At 45.4% G+C, this 24,788-nt stretch overlaps 4 protein-coding genes across 4 annotated transcripts in view; 1 reads left to right on the plus strand and 3 right to left on the minus strand.

Annotated features, from left to right (window-relative positions):
- Window positions 1-3,449: 3,449 nt before the first annotated feature.
- Window positions 3,450-8,333, minus strand: LOC118503518 (vesicular inhibitory amino acid transporter). Its single transcript, XM_036036878.1, has 5 exons — window positions 8,096-8,333; window positions 7,198-7,641; window positions 6,955-7,129; window positions 6,762-6,885; window positions 3,450-6,423 (listed from the first exon to the last, which is right to left on the minus strand). The coding sequence occupies exons 2-5, from the start codon at window positions 7,427-7,429 to the stop codon at window positions 5,239-5,241; spliced, it is 1,716 nt and encodes a 571-aa protein (XP_035892771.1). The 5' UTR covers window positions 7,430-7,641; window positions 8,096-8,333; the 3' UTR covers window positions 3,450-5,238.
- Window positions 8,334-9,046: 713 nt separating this feature from the next.
- On the plus strand, window positions 9,047-19,689 carry LOC118506215. Its single transcript, XM_036043036.1, has 3 exons — window positions 9,047-9,863; window positions 13,874-14,228; window positions 14,306-19,689. Exons 1-3 carry the CDS (start codon window positions 9,151-9,153, stop codon window positions 15,569-15,571), a joined length of 2,334 nt encoding a protein of 777 aa, XP_035898929.1. The 5' UTR covers window positions 9,047-9,150; the 3' UTR covers window positions 15,572-19,689.
- Window positions 9,991-13,437, minus strand: LOC118503520 (BSD domain-containing protein 1-A-like). Its single transcript, XM_036036880.1, has 5 exons — window positions 12,840-13,437; window positions 12,586-12,742; window positions 11,894-12,372; window positions 11,669-11,823; window positions 9,991-11,455 (listed from the first exon to the last, which is right to left on the minus strand). The coding sequence occupies exons 1-5, from the start codon at window positions 12,851-12,853 to the stop codon at window positions 10,851-10,853; spliced, it is 1,410 nt and encodes a 469-aa protein (XP_035892773.1). The 5' UTR covers window positions 12,854-13,437; the 3' UTR covers window positions 9,991-10,850.
- Window positions 18,923-24,788, minus strand: part of LOC118503519 (potassium voltage-gated channel subfamily KQT member 1-like) — a 127,350-nt gene continuing 121,484 nt past the window's right edge. Inside the window, exon 11 of the mRNA XM_036036879.1 lies at window positions 18,923-24,764. Within this exon, the coding sequence (XP_035892772.1) occupies window positions 24,146-24,764 (619 nt within the window). The 3' untranslated portion in view covers window positions 18,923-24,145. The remainder of the gene's footprint in view (window positions 24,765-24,788) is intronic.

Below are 24,788 nucleotides of genomic sequence, written 5' to 3' on the forward strand. Positions count from 1 at the left end.
GTCCCATACTAATCAATTCCTGGCCCGTGTCGCTTCCATTTTTCTGTCTCCCGGCTAGTTTGCCGGTACCGCTGGCATTGATGCATTTTGCACCCGTTAATGCCAATGTTTGCCGTTTGCTTTCACATTTGGACGTGTGCAATGCATATATGCAAATGCGAAACGTGTCGCACGGTGTGTGTGCGTGTGCATTTCCACGCTTGTGTTCGAATGGTCGCCTTCTTACGTCTATTTAAATCATAAAAGCATCACAGTTAGCTGCACCATGACCTATACAATTTACTAGAGCTTTGAAGAAAAAAAACCCCTTATCGCCTATCCGACTTGAAGTAGCTTTTCCCAACTTTAATAGTATTCAATTCACTTCGTCAAATCCAATATTTCACACGCTCCAATAAACGCAGAACCAGTTTTATAGCTGCTTCCTGCGCTAATCTTATCGCACAGCTACGCCTTCTCCTGCGTCGCGATTAATAAGCGGCAGCCCCAGGGGTTTGGGACGCCTAGCAGGAATTAAGTATGCAAATCAGTGCGAACGTGCCGCAAAGAGGTATTCCACGCCGGCCAAATAGTGCGTGGGTGTAATAGAATCTGCCTCATGGACTGCGTACGCTGGAAGGCAATGGCCTCTAAGCAGACGTCGTATGGCCGTTTTTAGCGCCGTAAAACTTAACGATCTCTATGGAAATGTGCCTCCGGAAGGTGTTTATACCCAAAATTTCGATCCGTTTTATGTTTGATAATAGCGACTATTAGTGTAAAATCGGTTGCAAATATCAGTAAGCTAGTTATTTCATTTTTAACACGTCCAGCTCACGGATTACTCCTAATTTGAGGGTAAGACCTATTCAGATAAAAGCGTTGCAAACAGAAACCCGTTTAATCGTAATGACGATTTCAATGTCACATGCTCCAAAGACAGTCACTTTGGACACTTCAAAAAAGCTGACGAGCGTAATTCTAACGGTTCGTTCTGTGAGTGGGCTTCAGTCTTACGTTCGTGCCCATAAATGAAAACAATTAGGTCAGCAAAATCTTGCCAACAAGAACCAAGCAACAACAAAAAAAAGCATCCCGTTGCCCCGACTGTCTAGGGCGTAAAGATGAAAACCTGTCACCTCGTAGCGTAATAATGTTTTTGCTTCTCTTTCCCTTACGCAAGCAAGGCAACGGGGGAGGGATTTGGTTTTTTTTTTTGAAGTCGTAGCGGTACGGTTGCAACGTTTTCACGGTCAACCTTCCCACGGTAGGTGTGTTACAGCACATGCCGGAATGAGCATGAACCAATTATCCAGCCCTCCTTAGCAGGGGAGCAGTAACAGGCAAAAAGCATCCCTTTCTGTCTGCCGAGCGACTGCGACCGTGACAGCATCCTCTTCCCGCCCAGGAACATTCTTTTCCCTTGTTCATGAAATATTCTCTCGCTCCCGCTGCTCATCGCTCTCTTGGTCCTTTTTTTTTTGGTCCTGTTGCGAAATCACGCTCTCCCAGGACAGGACAAGCTGTCACATCCTTCGGTGCAGCAGGGAAACCCTTGGCAACTGTCAGACGACAGAAAAAGGAGATCTGCGCGTTGTTATCCTGCGAAAATTTTCGGGGTGGATGCTGTTCCTCCATGTTTCTCGTGGCTCTTTTTACCGATTCTTCTTCTCCTCTTGTTTTCGCTCATTGTACAGGGCACAGGCGAATAAGGACAGCGCCGTGCTCTTGTGTCCCATCGATCGGAAGAGCAAATGCGAACGAAAAGATGCTGCTTTTTCGAGATTTGCATTTCATACATGCTTGTCCTGTAGGTGCGGCCGCTAGCTTACGGTCTTCCTTTCGCAACTCTTGACGGTTGCGGAAATAGGAAACATCCCGGATGGAACTAAAATAAACAACGATTTGATTCAATTCAATTGGTCTGATGGTAAATGGGACTCAGGGACGAGAGCCAATTGATGAAAACCCACCTTACTCTCTGCGCTGCTGAACGGCTCTGGGGCTGGCTGATAAACGGGCTCGATGACAAACTCTGTTTGAGGTGTAAATTGGTGTCGGAATTCGGCAAACCGCGACGGCACCACGGTAGCACTGCGCATTAAACAAAGATTCGAAAGCACTTTTTTGCTCGAAGCCTATCGAAGCAAAACCACACACACTCACACACTGCAAATACACACACGGAGGAAAAAACACTAAGCAACGGAACTTTTTATCTTGTTATCTTCTGGCCACACAGCCCGCACTGACTTTCCCGAGGCGCTTTGTACCAAAGCGCCACACACGCACCTTGCACACCGCACGTCTACTGACCGGACGCACCAAACGCTCCCGAGCTACGGTGAGGATTTGCTGGAGAAAAACTGCTTTCCCCCGAGGGGCGGAGGGTGCGTCTTCCTTTACACGCTCGCACCGACTGCGGAATTAAACCGCGTACCGCTTAGACGCCCAGAAAACTGTGCACCTGTTAGTGGACGACCTTAAATTTGTTGATTTTCAAGCGCTCTACAAACAAAACACACGGCCACAGCGGAGCGAGTACGCCGAGTTTGGGCGAACCAGCCTTTCGCTGCCAGATTCTCTCTACGCACGGAACAACGACACTTTCTCACACAGACGCAGCTTCGCCTTGCTGTATTTTTTTCCTCTCTGTTTGTTCAGCACCGTTTTGACAGCTTTCTGGCTCGATTTACGCTGCTGGAACTGGCCGGACTTTTGCATAAAATCACTTCCCACATTCGATACGTTCTTCTGCGCACGGTTTTGAGATAGATAACGTGCAAAGAGTAGTATATTATTGAGCAAAACTAATATAAAACCACCTTACCGTACCGTCGATACGCTGTACGGGGTTTTTGTTTACGTTTCGTTACGTCATACCGAACGTCAAACTCGAACATTTGCAGGGTTCGTCGCATCGCGCTTGGGCACGACAAGCTGTTTGACATTTGATTTTTATTAACATAAGCACAACGATAGCAAATTTCGGTTTGGTTTTGAAATTGCAAGCTGTTACTAGTGAAAGATAAAGTAATTTTAAATAATACACTTGTTAGGATAGCTTTTATTTCGTTGTATACACTTTTCATGAGGTTTACCAGCACTTTTTTCCCATTCGAAGCTGCTCAACGAACCAGAAACGTCAAAAACGATATTAAAAAAAGGTAAAATTTCTGATTTTTTCTATAATAATTTATAAATTCTTTAGAAAATAACGAACAAATTGTTACCATTTTCATTCTGCATCTGCAACCATTGCATTCAGCGAAATTGGAGGTCTGTTTGCAAAACGGAATTTAATAAGCACAGTTTACACACAACAACCATACCACTCTCTACAGTGCCGGCCAAACAAACACTCAATTTTATTCGTAATGTTCCCTTAAAAAAGTGATCTTTTCCGTGAACGCTCAATAAATTCGGACACATAAAACTATCCCAACTCCACAGGCAAACACAGTTGAATGTTGAATTTAAAGTTAAATAACTGTTATTTATTCGGACACCTATAATGTTGCTCTTCAATACATTAATTGCAATAAGTACAATAGAGATTATTGTATAGTGGAACATTCAATACACGAAACAAAGCCATAACGAACTAAACACACGCCCTCGTTCTCCTAAATGCATCGGCCATATGCCGTTGCAATGCCGTTAACTGCTAGTGGAATAAAATCACTGCCACCGGACCGCTCCGCTGTAACGATTATTGTACTAGTTGTAATGATGACACACCTTTTACGAGATCCGGCAGTAGCAAAAAAAAAAAACGAAAACGGCCTTTCCTCTACAAAGACTTAAAACAAATACTCTCAAAAGTAATTCACCTTAATTTGTCCGATCTCGCCCATTGGAAGACATTGTCGTGAGACACTCGGGAATGGTAAATAGATTGTAATATATAAGTGTACATTAAAATTACTTCACATTGCTAATATTCTGTTTGGAAGACGTTGGTATAGCTTTCACGTGTTGTATAGGGAGTATATCGTTCCTACTAGCCGCGCTTGCTCGCACTAACTGTGGCGTACTGGTTTGTATAATTAGTTTGATAATTTTTTTTTTCTGTTTCAACAAAACGATCCAAATCCTGGTTTGGAAGTTATCGTTCATTATTTAACCTTCGCTTGTAATCGTGCGGAACACTCAATTTTGAATTTTGAATAGAATGCAAGCGTGGCTCGGCAAAACGCTGGAAGAGAAGTAAATACTGCCTTCTGTCCCCAAACGCTTCCCCGATTGCATCAGTGGCCAGTGCATCTGGCTTATTGTCGTTAGCACTATATAATTGATTCGATTGAAGTATTCACTACCGGATGTACGGCTGTTCGTCCACGTGCTCCCGTTTAACTTCAACTCGTGCCGCACTCCCCGAAGCTAAATATCGCGAACTTAACAGATCCTTTACCGGCAATATTTTCCATTATCGTTTCCCTTTTTTTAAACTCTAGTGTAACTTAGCTGTTGTGTACTCATTATTATCCTAGCAGATACGTTAAATAGCTTAGCTCACTAGCTTAAATATTGTGTTGTGTTTTGGTTTTTGTTCGGTTTCAGCTATATAATATTTGTGTTCAATTTTTGTGACTTCTTTGCTTGTATATTTGTATATAGGTGTATATTGTCTGGAAGACTGACTGACTATACTGCTTTTTATGATGGAATTTCCATTTTTCCTTTTGCATACCGTTCAACGTCCCGTTCAAACCCTCTCGCCCGCCCCGGTGGATCCTTGATAGAGTGTATATTTGCTTTCTAAGTTGTCAATACCACTAACAATGTACTATTTGCTTATTAGTTGCCACCACCACCACCACCACCATCGACTCAACACATTCTATCGCCTCTCGTTTTACATTAAGGAAGACATCAGATTAACGATTCAGTTTCTTATCCGCCGCAACATTCTCCGATATGTCGAAATTATGTGTGATGATGCTCGACGTTGACTTTGGAGGAATCGGTACAAGTTCACCACTGACCCGGCTGTCCAAAGCCGAAGGGTAGGTTTGCCAATTTTGCTGCTGTCCGAAACTCTTAACATCTATTGTCACATCCGCCCAACGCCCTTCGTCGCAAGCCCATTCTTGGAGTGTAACTTTTGCGCCTACCCAACCCAACGCCCAACGATGGTGAATGATTTAAAAGGAAGTGAAACAGGATCAACAACGGTAATGAGAGAGTAATGGCCGATGAGTACCAAGACGAACTTGGTAATGGATATGCACTCTGTACAACACAACTTCCGGGGCCTTAGAACGGTAACCCGATCTCGAAGGCATGAATCAAAGCCGTGCCCGAATCGTAGATGCCAACCACACAGAACAGCACACCGAGAAAGATGATAAAGTAGTTGTAGGCCCGCTGCTTCTGATCCAGCAGATGGCCCTTCAGCTTCAGATGGAAGTAGCAGGGCCAGATAAAGCTTAGCATCGTACCGGTGAAGCTCCCGATAAAGCCCATCAGGATCGAAAAGTGTGGAATGAAAATGGCCATCATGATCGTACCGAGGATGACGGTCAAACGCCAGGCCAGTCCCCAAACCTTGAGCTCCCCGTCCAGCTCCCATACCACCGGGAAGATGGTTTTCGGTTTGCCGCGGAAGAACGCCCGCTCGAGCAGCTCGCAGGCGGCAAAGAATGGCAGCGGGTAGCTGAGGATGGCCTTAATCACCAGACAAAAGTTCACCAGACCCTTGAACCCGGGCGAGTGCAGATTGTTCGTGATGACCTGCTGCGTATCGTTCTGGAACGTCAGGAAGCAGATGTACCCGAACAGGGCCTTGAAGGCGGCAGCCGCTATGTGCGACCAGTCGAGCATCCAGTTAAACTTGGACCGATCCTCCATGTTGCCCTCGAGCGTGGGCAGGAAGATTTGCGACGTGTAGGAGAAGACAATAACACCAAGTGAGATTGGAAAGTTCTCAAAGTCCATTCGCCACTTGACCTTACTCCAGCCCCAGTCGCCGATCTCCAGCAGGCAGTACCCGACGATGATCGCGTTGATCAGCAGATGCGCCATCGTGCACCAGAACGACAGCAGCGACACGTGGTGCAGCGACTTGAGGAAGGCGAGCGGTAGCAGAAAGATACCGCACAGCATCATCCAGGACCGGGTGTCCAGGGCGCCGTCCGGGAACGATCCCGCCATCAGATCGCCGCACACCACCACGTACAGGATGCAGGTCATGAGCAGCTCGATGATCTGCGCTATGCTGACAACGCGGGCTCCAATCTTTTTGCCGAAGCACACCTTCGCGATCGACACGTAGCTGTCCCGCACCCGTACCGGTTCGCCAGTTTGCGGATCCGGCTCGTACAGACACTGGACGAGAATCTTACCGGTGTAGCAGCAAATGTGCGCTATGCCAACCATCGCTATGATCGCCCAGTAACCACCGCGAAGCACCGCAAACGGGAGTGACACGATGAACATACCCTAGAATTATTGGACAGAGGCTTACGTTAGGGAGCGGTCGTTGGAGCGACGACTTATCGGGGGAATTGGGGAACCAACAGGATTCTAGCAACAGCGAAGTAGAGTTGAGGTCGCTAAGAATCGTATTGCTTGTTGGGGGGGGGATTCAGACAGGATCAGAGTCATCCATAGTATACTTACCACGCTCAAATATTGTCTAGAACAATAGCTTATTAAGATAAGTGGAAATTGTGGACATGCATCGGGAGGAACTTAAGAGGGGCGTAAGGAACTGAAACTAATACTTAAACGTGCATGGCAAAGGACATCCTCATGATGTTTGGATGGTTAGAATTTACCTGGATCGCGTTGGTCACGTTCCAGGCCGCCTGGTACTCGTTGATCTTCGCCCCGCCGGGTGCTTCTCCTTCGCAACCACCGGCAAAAGTACTGTCCGAACCAAACGACTGCACACTGCCCTGTCTGGAACGGATGACGACAAGGATTTAGTTATGAGCCCTTGAGCACCTTCACCATGCCGTCTGGACAAACCTTGGAGGGTAGCCGCCCGCTTGGTAGCCATTTTCGAAATCACCCTGATTGAAACCCGTCTCCTGGTACTGGTTCGTACCGGGCTGGTCCGTTCCGTCCTCCTGGTAGTAGGCCTTCGGATTCGTGAACGGATTCAACGGGTTCATCTCCGTTGTTCCACCAGTGTCTCCCGCGGCTAAAGGTGACGAGAAAGACTTCATTAGGCTGTGTCCGGGAGAGACACCTCCCCATCCGACTACCCACCGTCCGTGTCGGCGAAATGCACGTTCTGTGGTCTTGGGGGGACTTGCGGTGGCGATCGCATACCGCTCGGACCTCCGGGTGGACCTCCACCGTAGCTGTCTCCGGCCGGTTCTTCGTAACCGTTCTGTTTCTGCTTGGCCGGAATCGTTTGACGCGCTGTCTGGAGGGCCACGTTGAGCATGTTTTTCACCGGAGGCAACGGCACCGAGCGCAGATTATTCAGGAACGCCATGGCTTGCTATCGTTCGCAAAAACGGGACCGGTCTTGGTTTAACAATGAACAGCTTTGATCCTTTGCTCCGGTCGGAACGCACTATATTCACACACACACACACACAAACACTGTTTGGGTTTACACAGGCCGGTGGGCCGGTGTATGGAAGACTTTTCAGTGATTTTGTAAACTGCTGGATCAATTACATCAATTTCTGTTCATCATTAAACCTGTTGGAGAGAAGAGAAAGAAAAATTGAAATTTTTATTACAACCAGCATTAATACATCTTGGCGCTTAAAGAAAACCTCGTGTCATTCGGGAGAGAAAATCGGGTCGGAGGATGCTCAAAATCGCGACGAGAGCAAATCACGCCTCGCGAAGGCAGATATTGATTTTTTTACACCAACCCAACCCACCCATTCCCTCTCTCCCCCTCCAAGTGCTCCTCCGATGGGAAGGGACACAGCAAAAAAACGACAAGCATGAATGAAAGGAAAAAGGCAGTGCGAGGGGCGCACGGACGGATCATGTGGTACGAAAACTCCACCACGAAGAAAGGACATTCGTTGTGGCGATTTTTGAACAAGATTTGCTAGCCCTTTTGTAACTTTTCCCTCTACTACGTAACCACTGACAACGGGGAGATTTTCCAACACTTGCTACGAACTCCACTTTCACTCACCATTCCCAGTTGGCGCTAGCAAATGGTTCTGCAAATCCTTCGGTCCGCTGCTAGCCTTAAATTCTCCCCCCCGTGTAAAACACGGGCCTGTACACTGGTGGAAAAACGATTTTCGGGCGGGTTTCACTGGTTTGCTGTCCTGCGGGTGATTTCTGTACGGGCGCTTGTTCTCTCACTACCCTCGACCGATCAGTGTGCCATTTTGGTGGAAAGTGAGCCACATTCAGGAAGCAGATAAGTCCTCTCAGTGTGCACACTCACGCACACACACATGGAGCGAGCAAGAGAGTGAGCAAGAGCTGAGAGCAGACGAGCAAGGATACGAATGTGGTGAGCGTGAAGAGAGCACGAGAGAGAATTTGTGGAAGGATTCATCTCTAAAGGATATCCCAGTTGGGGACACGGGGGTGTTCCACGAACTATTGTGACAGATAAACATTGGAGTGTCCTGTTTGGAAGTCGTGTTGAGAGAAGTCGTCACACTGAGGACTAGCTGTTGGACATTACAAGAGACAGCAAGCAATTGGCTGGTAGTCTTGTTTTTGAATCGGCAGCTTGAAGACCACGTGACCACGCTTTCAAAAATAACGAATTTACATAAATCAGCAAAATCCCCCGAAAACCCTCCAAGCTTAATTATTCTCAAATGCTTCTCATGCTTCGTTATGTAGTGGTTTAACAAAAAAGCACACACACACACACACACACAACTCACAGCTCAATAAAATATGCCACGAGGTTGTCTGCCCCTCACGAAGGTTACGTGGCGTACACAAACTTCCGACCGATTCCGACGCCCCACGTCCCCAAACTACGGCCGGTAACCGGTTTGACCGGTCACGGGGAGAAGTAGTGTTTATTTGAAGTTCTTTTGAAATATCTGGAGAGTTTAACGAGACACTCTAATTAGTAAACAAAACGCGACGCCACACTTCATATATATATATATAAGCCCGGCTCGCCGTCCGGGACGTGGTCAGATGAGCTTCGGTGGCTTCGGTGCGAGTTGATACCGGGAGGGGTTTTTTTTTCGAACCACTCAAAAGCCTGCAAAGATGAATCGTGTAATTTTAGTGAGTTTTGTGATCGTGTGCGTGTGTGGTTACATATCGTCCGTCGATGGGATGCCTGCACGGAGGAAGCATAACTCTTCGGAAGAGTCGAGTGAGGTGGAGCCCATGAGCAGGGAGCGAGGGATGGGCAGAAAAGGTCCCGGAAACCGTTGGAAAGGACACTCGTCCGAGGAACGTGGCGAGATGAAGATGAGACGACCGCGTCCACCTCCACGGCGAAGGAAGAATAAGGATAGGAATAGGAACAGGAATCAGATGTCTTCGACGACGGCCAGTGCTAGTACCTCTAGTACCACGGCTTTACCTATGAGCTCTACAACGCGGGTGACTTCGTCTACAACTCCAGTGACAGCTAGTTCGACCACTCCAGCAGCTTCGTCATCTACTACACCGACCACAAGTTCCACCACACCAGTGACTTCGACTACTACTCTTGCAACTTCCAGTTCGACCACTTCAGGGACATCGTCATCCACTACACCAACTTCTAGTTCCACCACCCCAGTGACATCCACTGCAGCTCCTGCAACTGCTAGTTCTACCACACCAGGAACATCGTCATCCTCTACCCCAGTGACATCGACCACTAGTCCACCAACTTTTAGTTCTACCACTACCTCAGCCACCAGTTCGACAACTTCGAGTTCTTCCTCCTCAACGACCTCGAGGTTCTCCTCTACCACATCGGTGGCTTAATGATTGGGACGGGTTGAAGAACTCTTCAGCTAGTTCCAGTTCCTCTCGCTCGAACTCGCGGCGTGATAATTAGTTAAGCAAGCAACATCCTCACCTTGCACGTTGCGCACATCAAATCACAAAAAGTTGGTAATAAAATATGGTTCACTTTATTAATCGTTTAATGTGACTCGGACGATCGAAGAATTCAGGCGCACGCTGCTCCGTCGATTTGCCTCCCCCTCTTCACGGTGTCACAATCACCGCACCTAGCAACACAGAACGCGCAGCCAACCGGTTGCTAGATTAGACACAAACTAAACTTAGAACAGAACGGGTACGATCGGTTTTTAACTAGATGATAGTAGAGCACAATTTCTGTTCCCATCCTTCACGTACGCTTGGGCCTCGCCTCGGATGGGAAGGATTATGTCCGGGAAATGCTATCCCTCCTTACCTACGCTTCCGTCTGGCAGAGAAATAAAAACAAGGAACGAATTGGCCATCGCTTTATAGCGGAGATGCTGTAGAAGACAGAGAGAAACACAAAGTACACGTATTGGGGCTAGATAATATAATAGAGTTATGTAAAAATAAACAATTTCCATCTACTAAACTGCAATGACACATGCAGCGGTTTTTAGGTTGACAATCTCCTCCCTCTGGAAAACTGCTCCCTCTGCTTAGAGGAGTGACCGACTTATCGAATAGGCTAACAAATAGTAAACTAGTAAAATAAATCAAACGATTACAGTTAAACGTTGCACACGTTTGCGTGTGCCCCACGTTGCTCCTCTCTCGCCTCGCCACTCTAGCCTGCTGTCAGCACGCTTGCACAGACCCTATGGCCAATCGCTAATCGCGTCTAGTCGGGTAATTCATCTCATCGGTACGTATCAAAATCAAAATCCTCCAAAAGGTCGGAAAGCCAGTGAAACCTAGGGAAAACGAAAAGACGACCAATCGGCGCACTCGGACAGTTCGCGGCGCAGATCGATCGGTTCGCCTCATTCCAGCTCGAACTCCTTCTCCCAGCTCTCGTCCGAATTGGACGACGACGCTTCCGCCTCCTTCGAGAAGTGGTTCTTGTCCATCTTGAGCTGTTCCTTCTTTTTGCCACCCGTTTGCTGCTGCTGCTGCTGCTGTTGTGCTGTGCCCTTTTTACCCGCCTGTGTTTGTTGTGGCTGCTGGTTCTTGTTATTTACATTCTTGCCAGCGTTCGACGCTTTGCCACTCTGAGGATCGGATTTGTTTGGCTGTTGGGTGTTTGCTTTTTGGTTGGTCGACGACTTCGAATCCTTCTTTGCGGCCGGTACCGTGGACGTTGATTTCGCACCGGGAGCGGCTTGAGCGGACCCTTTCTTCGGCGTCTTTTGCGGTGTGCCCTCAATGTCGGACTGTACCAGCAACGATTCGTCTACGATGTCCAGCTTGCCGACGCTGGTCGTGAGCGATTTTTCACGTTCCCGGATCTCCTGCTCGTATTCCTCCAGCAGCCGCAGTTGCTCCTCCTCGGACAGCTCGATGTTCGTTGCGTCGAATTCAGGCACTTCCGCCCAGGCGAGATCATCCGCAATCGGATACGTGGGGGACGTTTCTTCCGGCTCGGTTGCTAGAGAAGGAAATTAGGAAATGGTATATCAGAGACCTGAAAGTGTTTGTCTAGCTGCTTATTTTTTATTCATCACTGCTTCCCGATCGAGTTCCCCTCCGAACCCGCGTTCCAACCATAATTGTCCTTTACAGGACAAAATACAGCCAGACGAATGCTTTTCCTTCAAACTGTATGAGAAGAAAGAGAGAGTTTTTCAAACAATGCTCCTACCTTCTTCGATCGTCGCCCGTCGTGGTTGATCGGTTTGTACGATCGTTTTGTTTGGTGCACAGGTTTCCGTGTTGTTCAGTGCCGCCTTCGCCTTCCGTTCGGCCAATTCCGCATTCGCAATTGCATCCTCCAGCAACGCTTTCTTAAAGAGATACCTGCAAATGGTGCGTGTGTAAGTAGCTTCCGCCTTGTGCATGGCCATTTACTGGTCAGAATAATAGTTACCGTTTCCAGAAATTCATGTGAGCAACTTTGGCAGGCACCAGTGTGACATACTTCTCGTTCAGTATCGTACTGCTCGCCAGATGCTTCGCTAGCCGCGGCTCGGTAAACTGTTCCTGCTCGACCACCTCCATCCAGCGCTTGTACTTTTCGCGCAGCTCGTCGGCCGGCTCCTCCAGGTAGGTGTCATTGTTTGCCTGCAGCTCGGCCAGATGCTTGTAGAAGCCGGTAAGTGTGAGCGTGCCGTCGACCGTTATGAGTACCGCCTCCGTCTCTTCGTCCTCCTCGAGCGATGGAACGAGCGCTTCCGTCACCTGGCCGAGGAAGCTGCTGAAGCTTTTCTTCATCGCACCGACGGCCGAGTCGGGTTCGCCTAGGTTCAGCGACCGCCCGATCGCTTCGCCAGCGCTCGACGCTTCCGTCTTGACGACCGTCGTCAGCTCGGTTAGATCATTCTTTACCGCTTCCAGCACCGAGGCAGACTGCAAAGACGCGCAAAACCAAGGGACACCAATTGGGTAAATTAGTAATCAATTCCAGCGACACAAAGACCGGACCGGAATTGTTGATAAATAAAGCGCATTATCAAACGATAGCATACTGCACAGCTGTTAAGTGGATGGCGTAGCAATTAATGCTCACCACCACCACCACCACCACACCACTGTCCCATAACTAATACAGTTACCGTTTACCTTTGACCGTGCGGTATCTATCCATGAGCCCCACCAGCTGGACGAGCTGGCCGATGCAGTACTGCCCGTCGGACTTGTCGGTGCATCTACGCTCTTTCCCTTCGATGTAATGGGCGAAGTCGGTGCATCCGTGCCAACGGGCGATCCTTCGATTGGACTGTTTGTGGGGGAGGAATTTAATGTTAAATTGTTTTTTTTTCTCTCTCTCCCTCTCTCTCTCTGATCCCAAATTCCCATCCCGTTCCGTCACCAACCTTTTATCTGCCATGACAAGTCTCTGTATGTTGTGTTATTATTTACGCACGAGTATGGGACGGCCCTGTGCAATGGGGAGGAATGCAGCAATGCGTGGGGTGGGAGGAACACGAGCAACAGGAACAGTGCTGGCACAGTTTCGGGGCTGCAGGGTAGAAATGCTTTTCCTTTTTGGCAGGCAAAGGAGACAGACGGCTACAAATCAATGGGCAGCTGGGGAATTGATTTTCACAATTCAACAGAAAGTCTCGCGACCTGTACGCAATATGTACGCAAGCACCTTTTTTTCTTCTTCTCTCGCCACACACACTCCGAATATGCGTCGTCGTGTTATGATGGCTGGAAAACGGATTCTAGCACACACGTTAAGCGGTTTCCGCGGCTGCTATGGCTGTAAACGATGGTTCTCGGTTGCGCATTTTGTATCGCTCGAGCTTGCACGACGCAGGGTTTATGGTTTGCGTGACCACCCGAACGATACGGGAGCTAAAATGTTGGTTTCACAATTTTGTAAATAAAGAGCACGTATGCCAGTGGAAAATCAGAACCAGTTTCTACGCACAACAAAGCGAATGACAGCAGGTGCTTTCGAGGTGCAATGTGGCGTTTCCGTCGGCCAATTTAGATAACATCAAATAATTCGCTGTAATAATTAATTGATTTATTATCGAAGCAAAATGGTAGTAAATGACGAGTGCAACGAGTTTTAGCAGATTTTGATGAGCTTTTATATAATTTTTTGGATTGACCGAGCTTTGTTTTGGTTTGGTTTTGTGGTATTTGTTTGACCAATCCATTGGGATATGCGTTCAGGCATTCATGATCCTAATGAAAACGTTTCCAAACATACCTTTTGTGGACTAATTGACCTACTTCCACTAATTTACCCAACTCCAAAAGAGAATTAAAAACCACAAACTTTTGCTTACATTTGTGTTGACACTTTTTCGACAACCCAAAACGAAACGTCAAAACGCGTCCGCTACTGTAGCTGTCATCGCAACTCGGCTGCGGGACACCATATTTCCTGAAGTAAACAACAACACAGCCAACGAAACAACGCACGACGCAGTGAACGAAAAAGGAATTTCGGAAACGATTTGCAAGCCGCCTCGATGGCCACAAACAGTCCGCTAAGCGTGGTCCAGTCGGGCACGGCATCGGGCCAGAAGGGCAAACAGAGCGGAAATGGTACGCCCGCCATATCGAGCGACATCATGGACGATCTGGCCAGCCGGTTCATCATCAACGTGCCGGAGGAGGAGCGCAAAAACTTGATCCGCATCTGCTTCCAGATGGAGCTGGCGCATTGGTTCTATTTGGACTTTTACTGCGCAGAAGGCAAGCACAAGTGTGGCATCAAGCAGTTTGCGCAGCAGATGTTTAAGGTAAGCCGTTTTGTTTGTTACTTGCTAACGCCCCGAACCGAGGTGTATGTCAATGATTGGTGCTGTCTCCCTTGTAGCACGTACCGTTCCTGCAACCGCACTGGCCAAACGTGGACGGTGTGCTGGAAGACTGGAAGCAGTACAAGCTGACCGTACCGACGTACGGGGCGATACTGCTGTCGGAGGACCTGAAGCACGTGCTGCTGGTACAATCGTTCTGGGCCAAATCATCGTGGGGCTTCCCGAAGGGCAAGATTAACGAAAACGAGGAGCCGGTCAATTGCGCCATACGCGAGGTGTACGAAGAGACGGGTTACGACATACGGAAGCTAATCCGACCGACCGAGTACATCGACGTGATCATTAACTATCAATTCACCCGGCTGTACCTGGTGCCGGGTGTACCGCTGACCACCGTGTTTGTGCCCAAAACGCGCAACGAAATCAAATGCTGCGAATGGTTTCCGGTGGAAGTGTTGCCGGTGACGAAGCACGACAACATCGTCAAGGACAATCACAGCCTGTCGGGCAACTCGTTCTTCATGATACTGCCGTTCGTGAAGCGGTTGAAGAAGTGGCTCGAATCGTACCACTCCGGGAAGGGTGCCGGTAAGGGAGCGATCGGCAAGGGCACGACGATGCATCAGGCAAGTAACTCACCCATTTTTGGACGTGATTCGGCAAGCAAACAGCAGCAGCAGCAGCAGCAGCTCCAGGGACAGAGGCAGCAGCAGCGTCAGCGACACAAATCGATGGGAGAGTTGGAGCCTCCGATTCAGATACTGCAAAGAGGCAAGGGCAACGTTGCGGGCACACCGAACATTCACCAGCAGTCGGTCACAGCACACAGCAGCGCCAACCGTTCTCAGCAACAGCAGCAGCAAAAGCAAATGGCACGCGAAGACCCCAACCGATCGCAACGGGCGGCCAGTGTGGCGAATGAAAGCTACAATGAATTTCGGTTTGGCATTGGTGATGGGTCGTCCGCGTCGAGCAAAACCTTACCGATGGCTGGCGCAAGCCACAAGCACGAGACCAAAAGAGGACCTTCACATGTGGCGGCCGCCACGAACGGTGGCCGGGTGGAACGAACAGCCAACAGCCATACGAAGCGGAAACTGTTTGCCAACGAGCCGAACCATCCAACCAACCAAGCAGCAGCAGGAAACGTTGAACGGGCGGCGTCAGGCGACGAAACGGAGGATGAATTTTTGGATCGGATAGTTAAGGAAGCTCGTACTAACCTGTTCAAATCAGGTGTCAGGCAGTGGACCGAGTTTTCATTAGACTGGGGACCGTTTCTCAATCCCGAAATGTTCCGACGGATGAGAATCGGCGAATGAAACACCTGGGAGCGGGTGTTGTACTGAGTAGGGTTAACTACGCAACTATGCACAACAGTTACTTATACGGTTTTGCATCATTGTGTGCGTGCCTAATGAGCTATGAATAAAGGAACAATGGCCTCGACGACCATGGCTGCGGTCCTACTTGAATGTGCATTAAAGTAGCCTATGACCCACGCCCGCCATGGTAACGTCGAACGGCCGAAGAGCGAAAAAGCACGTCACGAATTAATTTACGCGTTTACGATGCTTTCTGGAGATTTTATTAATTTCGTTTCTGTATTTTTAAGGAGGATATAGTTAAAAACTTGTTGTAGCCCACGTTACACAATATTACTTTCGTGTTTGTTTGTTTTTTTTTTTTTTAATGTTTCATTGCATTCACTTTTTTGCTTTTCCGCTCGTATTAAAGCGATTTAGGCGAGAAATTAATACTATCGCTCTTTACATCCTTCTTCCGTCTCCCACGATCTTTTATCTCGTGCCCTGTCCCGCCTGCTAGTCTACCTTTTGTGTGAGAGCGAGAGTGTGTATCTGATTCGGTGTGTGTGTTTTTTTGTGTTTTGTCGGAATCCCTTCTCTTTTAGCTATAGAAACCCGTGTAAGTCCCGTTCCCGTTGTAGCATAATATAATTTAAAAATTGTATGTTGCCTCATTTGTTTTCTTAAATCTTTTTTACCTTTTCGCCCGCATTCCCTTTTAAATATGTACAAGTCGCCAAATGTGAATATACTACCACTAACGCACTACTTGCCGGGACAGTAGCAGGAAACAAGATGGCGGACCGCAAAACAGCACAACGGCCCCGAATGTCAGTGCCCTCGAAGCGTGTGTTTGCATCTTGGTAAGTGTGTGTGTGTGTGTGTGTGTGTTTTTTTTTTTATATCTAAATGTGTCATTAGAACGGTCTAAAATCGGGTCGGGTGTAGTTGTGTTCGGCTATTCGCAACACCTACTGCTTATTGCCCAAATTCCCTTACTCGCCCTTCGTCGGCCCAACCGCCCCAAAAGGCCAAGCTAGAAATCGGGGCCGTTTTCCTTCGCCAAAGAACTACCGACCGTGGACGCGTTGTCTTTTAGGCTTTGGGTGATGGAAAAATTTGCCATTATCATTATCGCACCTTACCGACCTACAGTTTTGCCCTAATCAGTAAAGCTTTATACTTCCTTTCTACACATGCTTAACCGAGTTGATGATTGTACGCTTCTGAGAAAGTGTGTGTGTGTGTGCGTAAAAGAGCAAACCAGAGGCTTCTTTATGCACCTTTAAGTAGATAGGATGTGTGTTTGTGTGTGTTTGTGTGTGTTTGCTTGTTTGTTTTCCTCATCTCGTTGCTTTCTCTTGTGTCCTCGCTTAACTACTGCTAGTTACTAGTTGACTAGTTGTGTTTTCTGTTTGTATTATAATATGTGAAAAATGATTTAATACGATACGGGATTTTTTTTCTTAACTCGTTCTATTTTTTTTTTAATCTAGTAGGAACGGGATAGGGGGGAAAATAAGACAAGAAAAAAGTTCTTAAAGTGATGAAAAAGAAGTTTAAAATATAAAATCAATTTAGTAAAGAAGCTAGAAGAAGAAGAAAAAAGAAAAAGGAAAGGATAAAATAAAAACATAATCTTCCGTTGCGAATAACATAAACAGAAAGAAAAGGTTGAGATGAAACACTGCCACTACGTTCCCGATAGTGATTGCATTGCATTGCTGTACAACTTTTCTTATGTACTTACTATATCACTTGATAAATGAACGCCGTTTACTGTATCGCCGCGTGTGTGTTGTTTTCTTCTCTTCATTTTCTTCCCTTTCTTCTACTAAAGCTTTTCCAGTAAAGAGTTTCGCATGGATCATTTTTCTCCGCTTTCCGATAGATAGGCCCCTACGGTATAAGTGTAGATTGTTGTTGATGTTTTTGTTTGTTGTTTGGTTTTCCTATTGTAGAGTTTGTGTGTGTTAAGTTTAGTGTAGTTCAGGATTGTGGCAGGAATCCTGGAGTCAAAATGATTTATTTTAGTTCCTTAAAATTTGGGAACTCAAGTCGTAAAAAATGAAGTTCAGTTCGAATCCTGAACGGTCGCGCCACATACGAGTTAAAATTGAGACCTCCATGGTAGAACCAGACAAACCAGATAGAGTTTGTAGTGTCAAAGACGAACAGGCATTCGCCGAGGCAAGAAAATCGTCAAGGATTTAGTCAAGTTTTTACGAGATGGTTCGTTTAGACAACGAAGTTGGGAAATGAAGTTCCAAGGATCCCGAGTCCTAGAGCCTGTAAGGCGAATGAGGTCTCGTGAGGTTTCGAAACATGATTCGTTCGAAGAAATTGCCTGATATAAAAATTCTGCTCTCAGACGAATTAACCAAAAAAAAAAAAAAAAAAACTCCAGGAGATGTTCCCAAGACTGACAATACGGCACCAGTCCGTCATACTTTATAAATAAATAAATAAGATGTTCCCAAGAAGGGTAACAAGAACGGTTTGGTTTTGAGTAATTGATTTTAAGATGAATATCGAACTGGCTGGTCGTCCTGGCTGAATGTCAACATCTTATAAGTTCATCACGTTGGTGTGGACCAGGTTAGAGTAGTGGCGAATCCTAATAAAAGCAATCTTAACAGATGCTTGGAGCCCTGAGTTTTCAAGAGATACCCTGCACATATCGATAGAGGCGTCCTCTTCTTACAAGCTGCCTACAGGGTCCTGGAAGTCGGGTATGATATCTCCGCTTGGGCTCTGACCATGACCCCGATAGTCGGTTCGAAGTGTTTGGGGTCTCCGACTTTCATTCTGCTGGGAGTCTCAAAGGGGTTTTTCCGCCGATGGACCAGTGTCGGATCAATCTTGGAGCGGAAGGAGCGGCCGCTCGGGGCCTTGTCGGTTAGGGGAGGCTCATTAGCGTAGGAAATCCTGTTGTATCCGTCTAATATCAGTATTAGGGGAGCCTCAACTTCCGTTCTGCTCAGGGTCTCCAACTATCTTTACCCATCACTGCATCGGACTTGTATAATCGGATGGCTTTGGATGGAAAAATATGACATTTTGGCTTAAAGATTTATGGACCTCTTCAAGCCAAATGAAGTTAAATCAATTGAAGTATTTAAGTTAAAATTGAGGAGCCTGCCACTTCCCGTAGTCGTTTTACGTGCTGTGTGTATGTGACTGTTTTGAAGACATGCGCTTAGTGTATCCATGTGTGTGTGTTGCATTTTGTAGTAAGTAATTGTGTTCCTTCCAAAAATTCTTCTTCCTTTCTCTCTCTCTCTCTCTCTCTCTCTCTCTGTCACTACTAGCTACAAGTTGAACTAACTTCACCATCTACCAAATTGTAACGAATGCTGTTTGTTGTTTTTTTCTTTTATTTTGTTTTACAATCCTTTTTTTAGAACGGGAGATTAATGTTGTTGTGTTTTTTTTCGCTTCGTACCATTTTTCAATTAGTAACAAGTGGTTCATTAAATATTCCAATGTTTTAACAATATTTAAAAATGTTTTAGCTTTAGCTTTCTGATTTTCGTAACTGATTGATATAGTAGGGGCTCTCTCTTTTGTTTGTATTTCCTTTCTTACTTGTGTATAATAAATCGGGGGATTTTCTATAGGTTTCCGTACAGATACTGTAGATGCGTTTGAAACAAGTTCGGGTAAATATTTCAGACTGAGCGGAGCTGTAGTTTGTTGCAGCTTTGTAGAGCTTTTGGTTCATCCGCTTCCGTGTAGCTCGATAGATTAAGAGAAACCGTGGGTTTTTTATTTTTGTGTGAGTCTGTCGGTGTGTTAATTCTACCAAGAGTGTGAGCTAGTAATTCGATCCTTCAACGCGCTGCACTAAAGATATGTTAATTCTATGCTTTGTGGTACTGCAGAACGTTTTATTGCACACTTCGAGTGATAATGTTTGCTGGGCTGGATAGAGCAGGTAAAGAGTGGAGTTGGTTCATTTTTAAAATGGTAGTTGTATCCTATTTTTTTAAGGAGAATGTTGTGGTCCTTGTGCTTAAAGCCATTGGGTAGGTTTCAGGTTTCTGGTTACGGGTAAGGGTTCGGTAGAGTGTATGGAAAAGATGTCCGATTGTTGTAACTACACAGGTTACAGGGGTAGGTTACAATAGAGTGACAAAAAATAATAGAACCAATCAGGATATTTCGGTTCGGTTAAGGAGTGTAATCAGTGACTTAATTGCTTTAAACTTGTTCTACCGTTTTCTGCTTACGTTCGCCCTTATTTACGATTGGTACGATTGTTTTCTTGTAACGCAATCTTGTTTTGTTGGGTTTATCTTGTAGTTTTTTTTTTAACTTCTATTTTAAGAGATTGTTTTGTTCGTTTTTAAAAGCCTGTTTTGCTAGTTAATTTCAAAATTTCTTAGACGTATGTAATGGGTTTTGTTGTAACGTTTTTTTGTTTTGTTTATCTCTTCCCTTATTTCATTCTCATTTCCTTCTTTATTAGCTTTGTTTTTTATCGGCTTTGTTTAACTTCTCTCTCTTCTCTCTTTTAGTTTTTGTTCATAGAGGCAAACAGGTTTGGACCCTTCAGCGTCATTATCAGCATTTATGCAAAGAGTGCTTTTTTCGTGCTTATCTAAAAGTGAGTGAGTTTCATTCGTTTTGCCTACACGCTCTCACGCTATTATACTAGTATTTACAGGCGGGATTTTTGTATGAAACATTGGTCTTACTTTGATTGATTTTGATGAAAAGAAGTCAATTGCTACACCTTTACGCTAATGTACTGAATTTTTCAAAATAGAAGAAAGAAAGAAGAAATATTTACATTTGCTATGTTTACTTGTTCGCTTTCGCCTGCTTTTTGGTTGAAGAATTGTTTAGGAGCTGCTTGTTTTTTGTTTTGTTTTGCTGCTATACGTTATTTTATTATAATTACTACCACTTGTTATTGCAAGTATATTCCTTTCCTTTTCCTCCTTCATTAGTTGCTTGTCCGCACTTTATTTCGAAAACACGGTTGTGTTTTGAAATTCTCTTACCTTTCTGCTACACCATTGTTTAATTTCGATCGAGAGAGAGTGAGAGAGGGTTGGGAGAGAGCATTTGCTAATATTCATTTATCCATTTTGTGTTGTTATTTTGTTGTTGTTGCGAAAACGCACTTTCTCTTCTTCCTCTTCCACGGCTGTACAAATGTTGCGCTTGTTTAGTTGCTTTCTAACTTTTCTTCTCCTATTTTTATGTGTGTGTTTTTTTATAGTTTCGAGTGTACTTAGATACTTTTTACTCTTTCTTCTCCCCTTTTTTTCTTCTTCTTATTTTTCGTCACAGTAATCACAGTAGAGAACGGTTTAACGCGTAAAGAACCTTCGTTTTGTTATTTTTTTTCCACTTCACTATCCCACTACACTTAAACCAATCTTTTTGATCTAAGGTTTTAAATTTTACTAGGTGCATTATTCGATTTGTATGACTTTTTTTTTAGCTTCTTATTTTACTTTCAAAATCTGTGAGTTTTGTTTTTGTTGTGTTGTTGCTGTGCAGAAGAACGCAAGTTTAGTATTAATAGTTTAAACGTTTGTTTTTTTTTCAATATTTTTTATATCACTTTCAGTAGGGGGTTTTCTCTCCTTCGTCCTTCTCCTAGTCGCTAAGAGTTTACTGAGTGTTGAGTTGGTTTTTTTCATTTCCATCCTTCATACAAGCACCCGTTAGCTAGCGCTCTTTATACTGATTTTAATAAAACTTCTTACATTTAGCCGATTGATTTTACGGGTTTTTTTTTCACTACACTTTCACTATAATCGATAGAACGAGACGGGAAAAACAATGCAAACATTCAACAAGAAACTAAAACCAAGGCATGGCATTATGTTCCGTTGCCGGTTGCGTTGTTCTAAACGTTATGTACAAAATGGAGAAGCAAACACACGCATTACCGCTTCGAGTACCCATCACGACGGGTACTAAGTTTAGTGTGTGTGTGTGTGTGTGTGTGTTTGTGTCTTTCGTTTGTTAGATTTTTTAAAAAATACTGCAAAAACGAGGCTTTTCCTTCTTTGAAGCGGCACTAGCAGGGGGTGGGGCTGAAGTTTGAAGTTGGAATTGAGGGGCCGTTTTGCTGTTACTTCAAATGCATTTCTGCTGTACATATTTACGTTGCTTTGCGTTAATGCATTAATGTGGGATTTGTTTATGTGTGTGTTTGTGTTGGTTTTCTTTCTTCCTCCCTCCCAAAACTGCATTATTGGGCAGGTGCACTCGAAGGTTGTGCGCATATGACGTGTTCAATGTACACTCCGGCGACCATAGTTTGCTGTGCAACGACGGTCCACTTGCTGTGTTCAGGCAGATCTGATTGTGGCTAGAAAGTTGTTTCTTATTTGTTGGCTTAGTGTGTGTGTGTGTGTAGGATTGTAAGCTAAGCATATAAAATGTGTACTTAGATAGGTGACTTTACTGTCATTGTGTCGCTGTGTGGAAGGAGAATGTTTTAAAAGGCACGAAACGGATGTGAAATGTGACGGAAGAAAACACACTTGCAAACAATCAATCAAACCGTTTTTCAAAAAGGTGCGCGTTTTCCTTGCACATTCCTTGCTGTTTAAAGGGTTGGAAATGAAAATGATAGCAAAAAAGTTGCCAGCTAAATGTTGAAGGCTGAAGCGTACGCCCAAGGATGACCGCAAGAATATGAAAACTTTTTTGCATATTTCTGTAACAGGTACAAAAACAGATTCCACATTCTAATGGCCATCCCTGATCGGAGGGATTGGTTTAGCTTTGCGCAGATTAAACGAAGAGAAAACAAGGGGAAATTAAAAGAATTTCACTTCTTCGTTGCACAGGCATTAGTAAGTACAATAAAAACAATGAGAAATTAATTGAAGGAAAACCAATAGCAAAACAAGAGGGAAAGAGATGAGAGAGAGAGTGTGTGTAAAAAAACTGTGTTGCAGATAGAGAGAAACTCTCCCGCTCGTCTATGTCTCACATTGTCACACGAAAAATAGTTTCGAGGCATTTGAGTTGCGTTAGTTATTGCTTACTATTATTTGTGTTTTGCTTACGTTTTCTTCTTCTCAGTGTTTTTTTTCTTCTTATTTGCTGTGTGCTGTCTTCTTCTTTTGTTTTACACGTGTTTTGCATGTTGCAACACAATTGTTCTTCATTTTCCCCCAGTTTTTCTGGAGAGTTTTTCACACTTTTTCACCGATACTAGTTATACTCCTGATGGATAATTAATTGGTGAAAGTTTCCTTTTTTTTGCTCAATTTTAGTTGTCGGTTCTTACTAGTTAAGTTCACCATCAAAACGTAAAAAACATCGCTACACATGCAAAAGTTTGAAACGAAACGGGGTAGAAGGGGAAAAATGAAAGATGTAGAGTAGGACAAAGTGAAAAAAAGACCCAAAACAAGAAAAAGAAAACCACAAACAATTTCACCACAAACGTCTTTTTTTATCTCTCCTCTATAGCATAACACTTAGTAACACAGCAACAAATCGGAGTGGTTAGTCGGAGGAACAAAAAAGGGTCGATCACTACCACACTACTACAGTTACACCGACGGTACGTTGCGCGCTCGCACACACACACACAAACACACAGAGATGGTTGGACAAAACGGTGCACGGTTTACACAGTACTCGAACTCACTATCACAGTCTCATGTCCTCTTAAAATTACTTTTGGTTGGTGTAGGTAGGGCACGCTTGCCCGATAGAAATAGATACCCTACATAGTATTTATAAGTGTGTATGTGTGTATAGGTGTGTGTGTGTGTGTTTGTGTGCGTGTGGTAGAAGGATCGACAAGCTAAAAACGCAGTTGTACTAAAACAACTCAACCTACAGTTATTAGCACAAACGATTGTTTCCTTCTTTTCTTTTCGCTTTGCATGCTTGCTGTTGTTTCATCTCGATTTCCTGTCGATGTTTTCGTCTTTTGTTTCTTGTTGGTTTTATTTTCCACTCTAGTTGCGCTTACTTGTTAGCTTTTTTGTCTTCTACGTTTTTAAACCTCACTTTTCGATAAATAGTTTCTCGGAGTGGGACTTTCTTTATGTTTGATGTTTAAGTTTTTCAGCTTAGACTTTTTGCAATGGTTTTGTTAGTGTGTGTTAGAAAAAAAAACTGTACAAAACGCTATGTCGTGTGTTTGTGTGTCCTTGGAAGAGGTGCTGCTGCATAGCTTGGGTGCCCTTTTTGCTGTAGTATTAGCGGATGCCAGTGGATCAGTTTTGTCTGATTTGGAGTTATTTTCTGTGTTCTTGTTCGATTTCCATATCTTCTTCTGGGAGGATCAAAATCGGGGGAGGTGGAGTGAAAAACAGCCGTCAATATTGTGCAACATTTCCGTACCCTCCATCACCCTTCTCCACATACGCCACCCTGGCTAATGTAGCCTTCAGGCTCGAACTGCTCGAATTTTAATGATCTGCCAGCTGCCTATGCGTACTGTTTTGAACACAATTCTTCCCTCCTTACTTCGTACAGCACCCGCCCCTTCTCTTTACGCCCGCCACTCGTCCTTCCCTCGTCAACCGGCTTCCCTACCCGGTTGAGCTAGAGCATGAAGCAGAGAGAGAGAGAGAGAGAGCGAGCTTAGATTAAATATTATACATCGTCCTCGAGACTTTTCATGGCGAGCGAAGGTGAGGAAGCTTGCGATGGGGCAGCAGGCAACTGGAGCGGGGAAATTTGTTGCTGATGATGCTGTTGTTGTTGTTGTAACTGCTGCTGCTGATGCTGTACGATCGCACCGAGTGTGGCCGGTGAATGGAGCGGATGCATAGCGACCTGTTGCATCACGTGTTGCTGCTGCTGCTGCTGCTGCTGCTGATGTAACGGATGCGGCTGGTACGGTTGCATCGGCGGTAATATCATCTTCTGCTGCATCGTCATCGAGTTGATGGCGTGCGTTAATTGATCCAATTTCTTATCCATCACAGATAGTTGCTGCTCGACCCGGTACAACCGTGCCCCGACCGTCATCGGCTTGATGTTGCCGACCCGATCGATCCCGGCCAGATAGCTGCCCGGTTTGCCGAGCGTTTGGTCGAGCCGGCGCTGCAGCTCCTTGATGCGCACCATCATGTTCAGGTGGCCCTGCGAGTACTGCTCGATCACGTCCCGCACGTCGTACGGTTTGCGCGCCTGCTGGAACTTACGCCGCGCGACAAAGTATTTGATCTTCCGGATCGCGCGTATCGCATTCCGGTGAGCTTCCGTCAGTCTGTGGAAAATGGTAGAAAACACA

The sequence above is a fragment of the Anopheles stephensi genome, chromosome 2 (assembly GCF_013141755.1).
Source record: "Anopheles stephensi strain Indian chromosome 2, UCI_ANSTEP_V1.0, whole genome shotgun sequence".
Classification (NCBI taxonomy): Eukaryota; Metazoa; Arthropoda; class Insecta; order Diptera; family Culicidae; genus Anopheles; species Anopheles stephensi.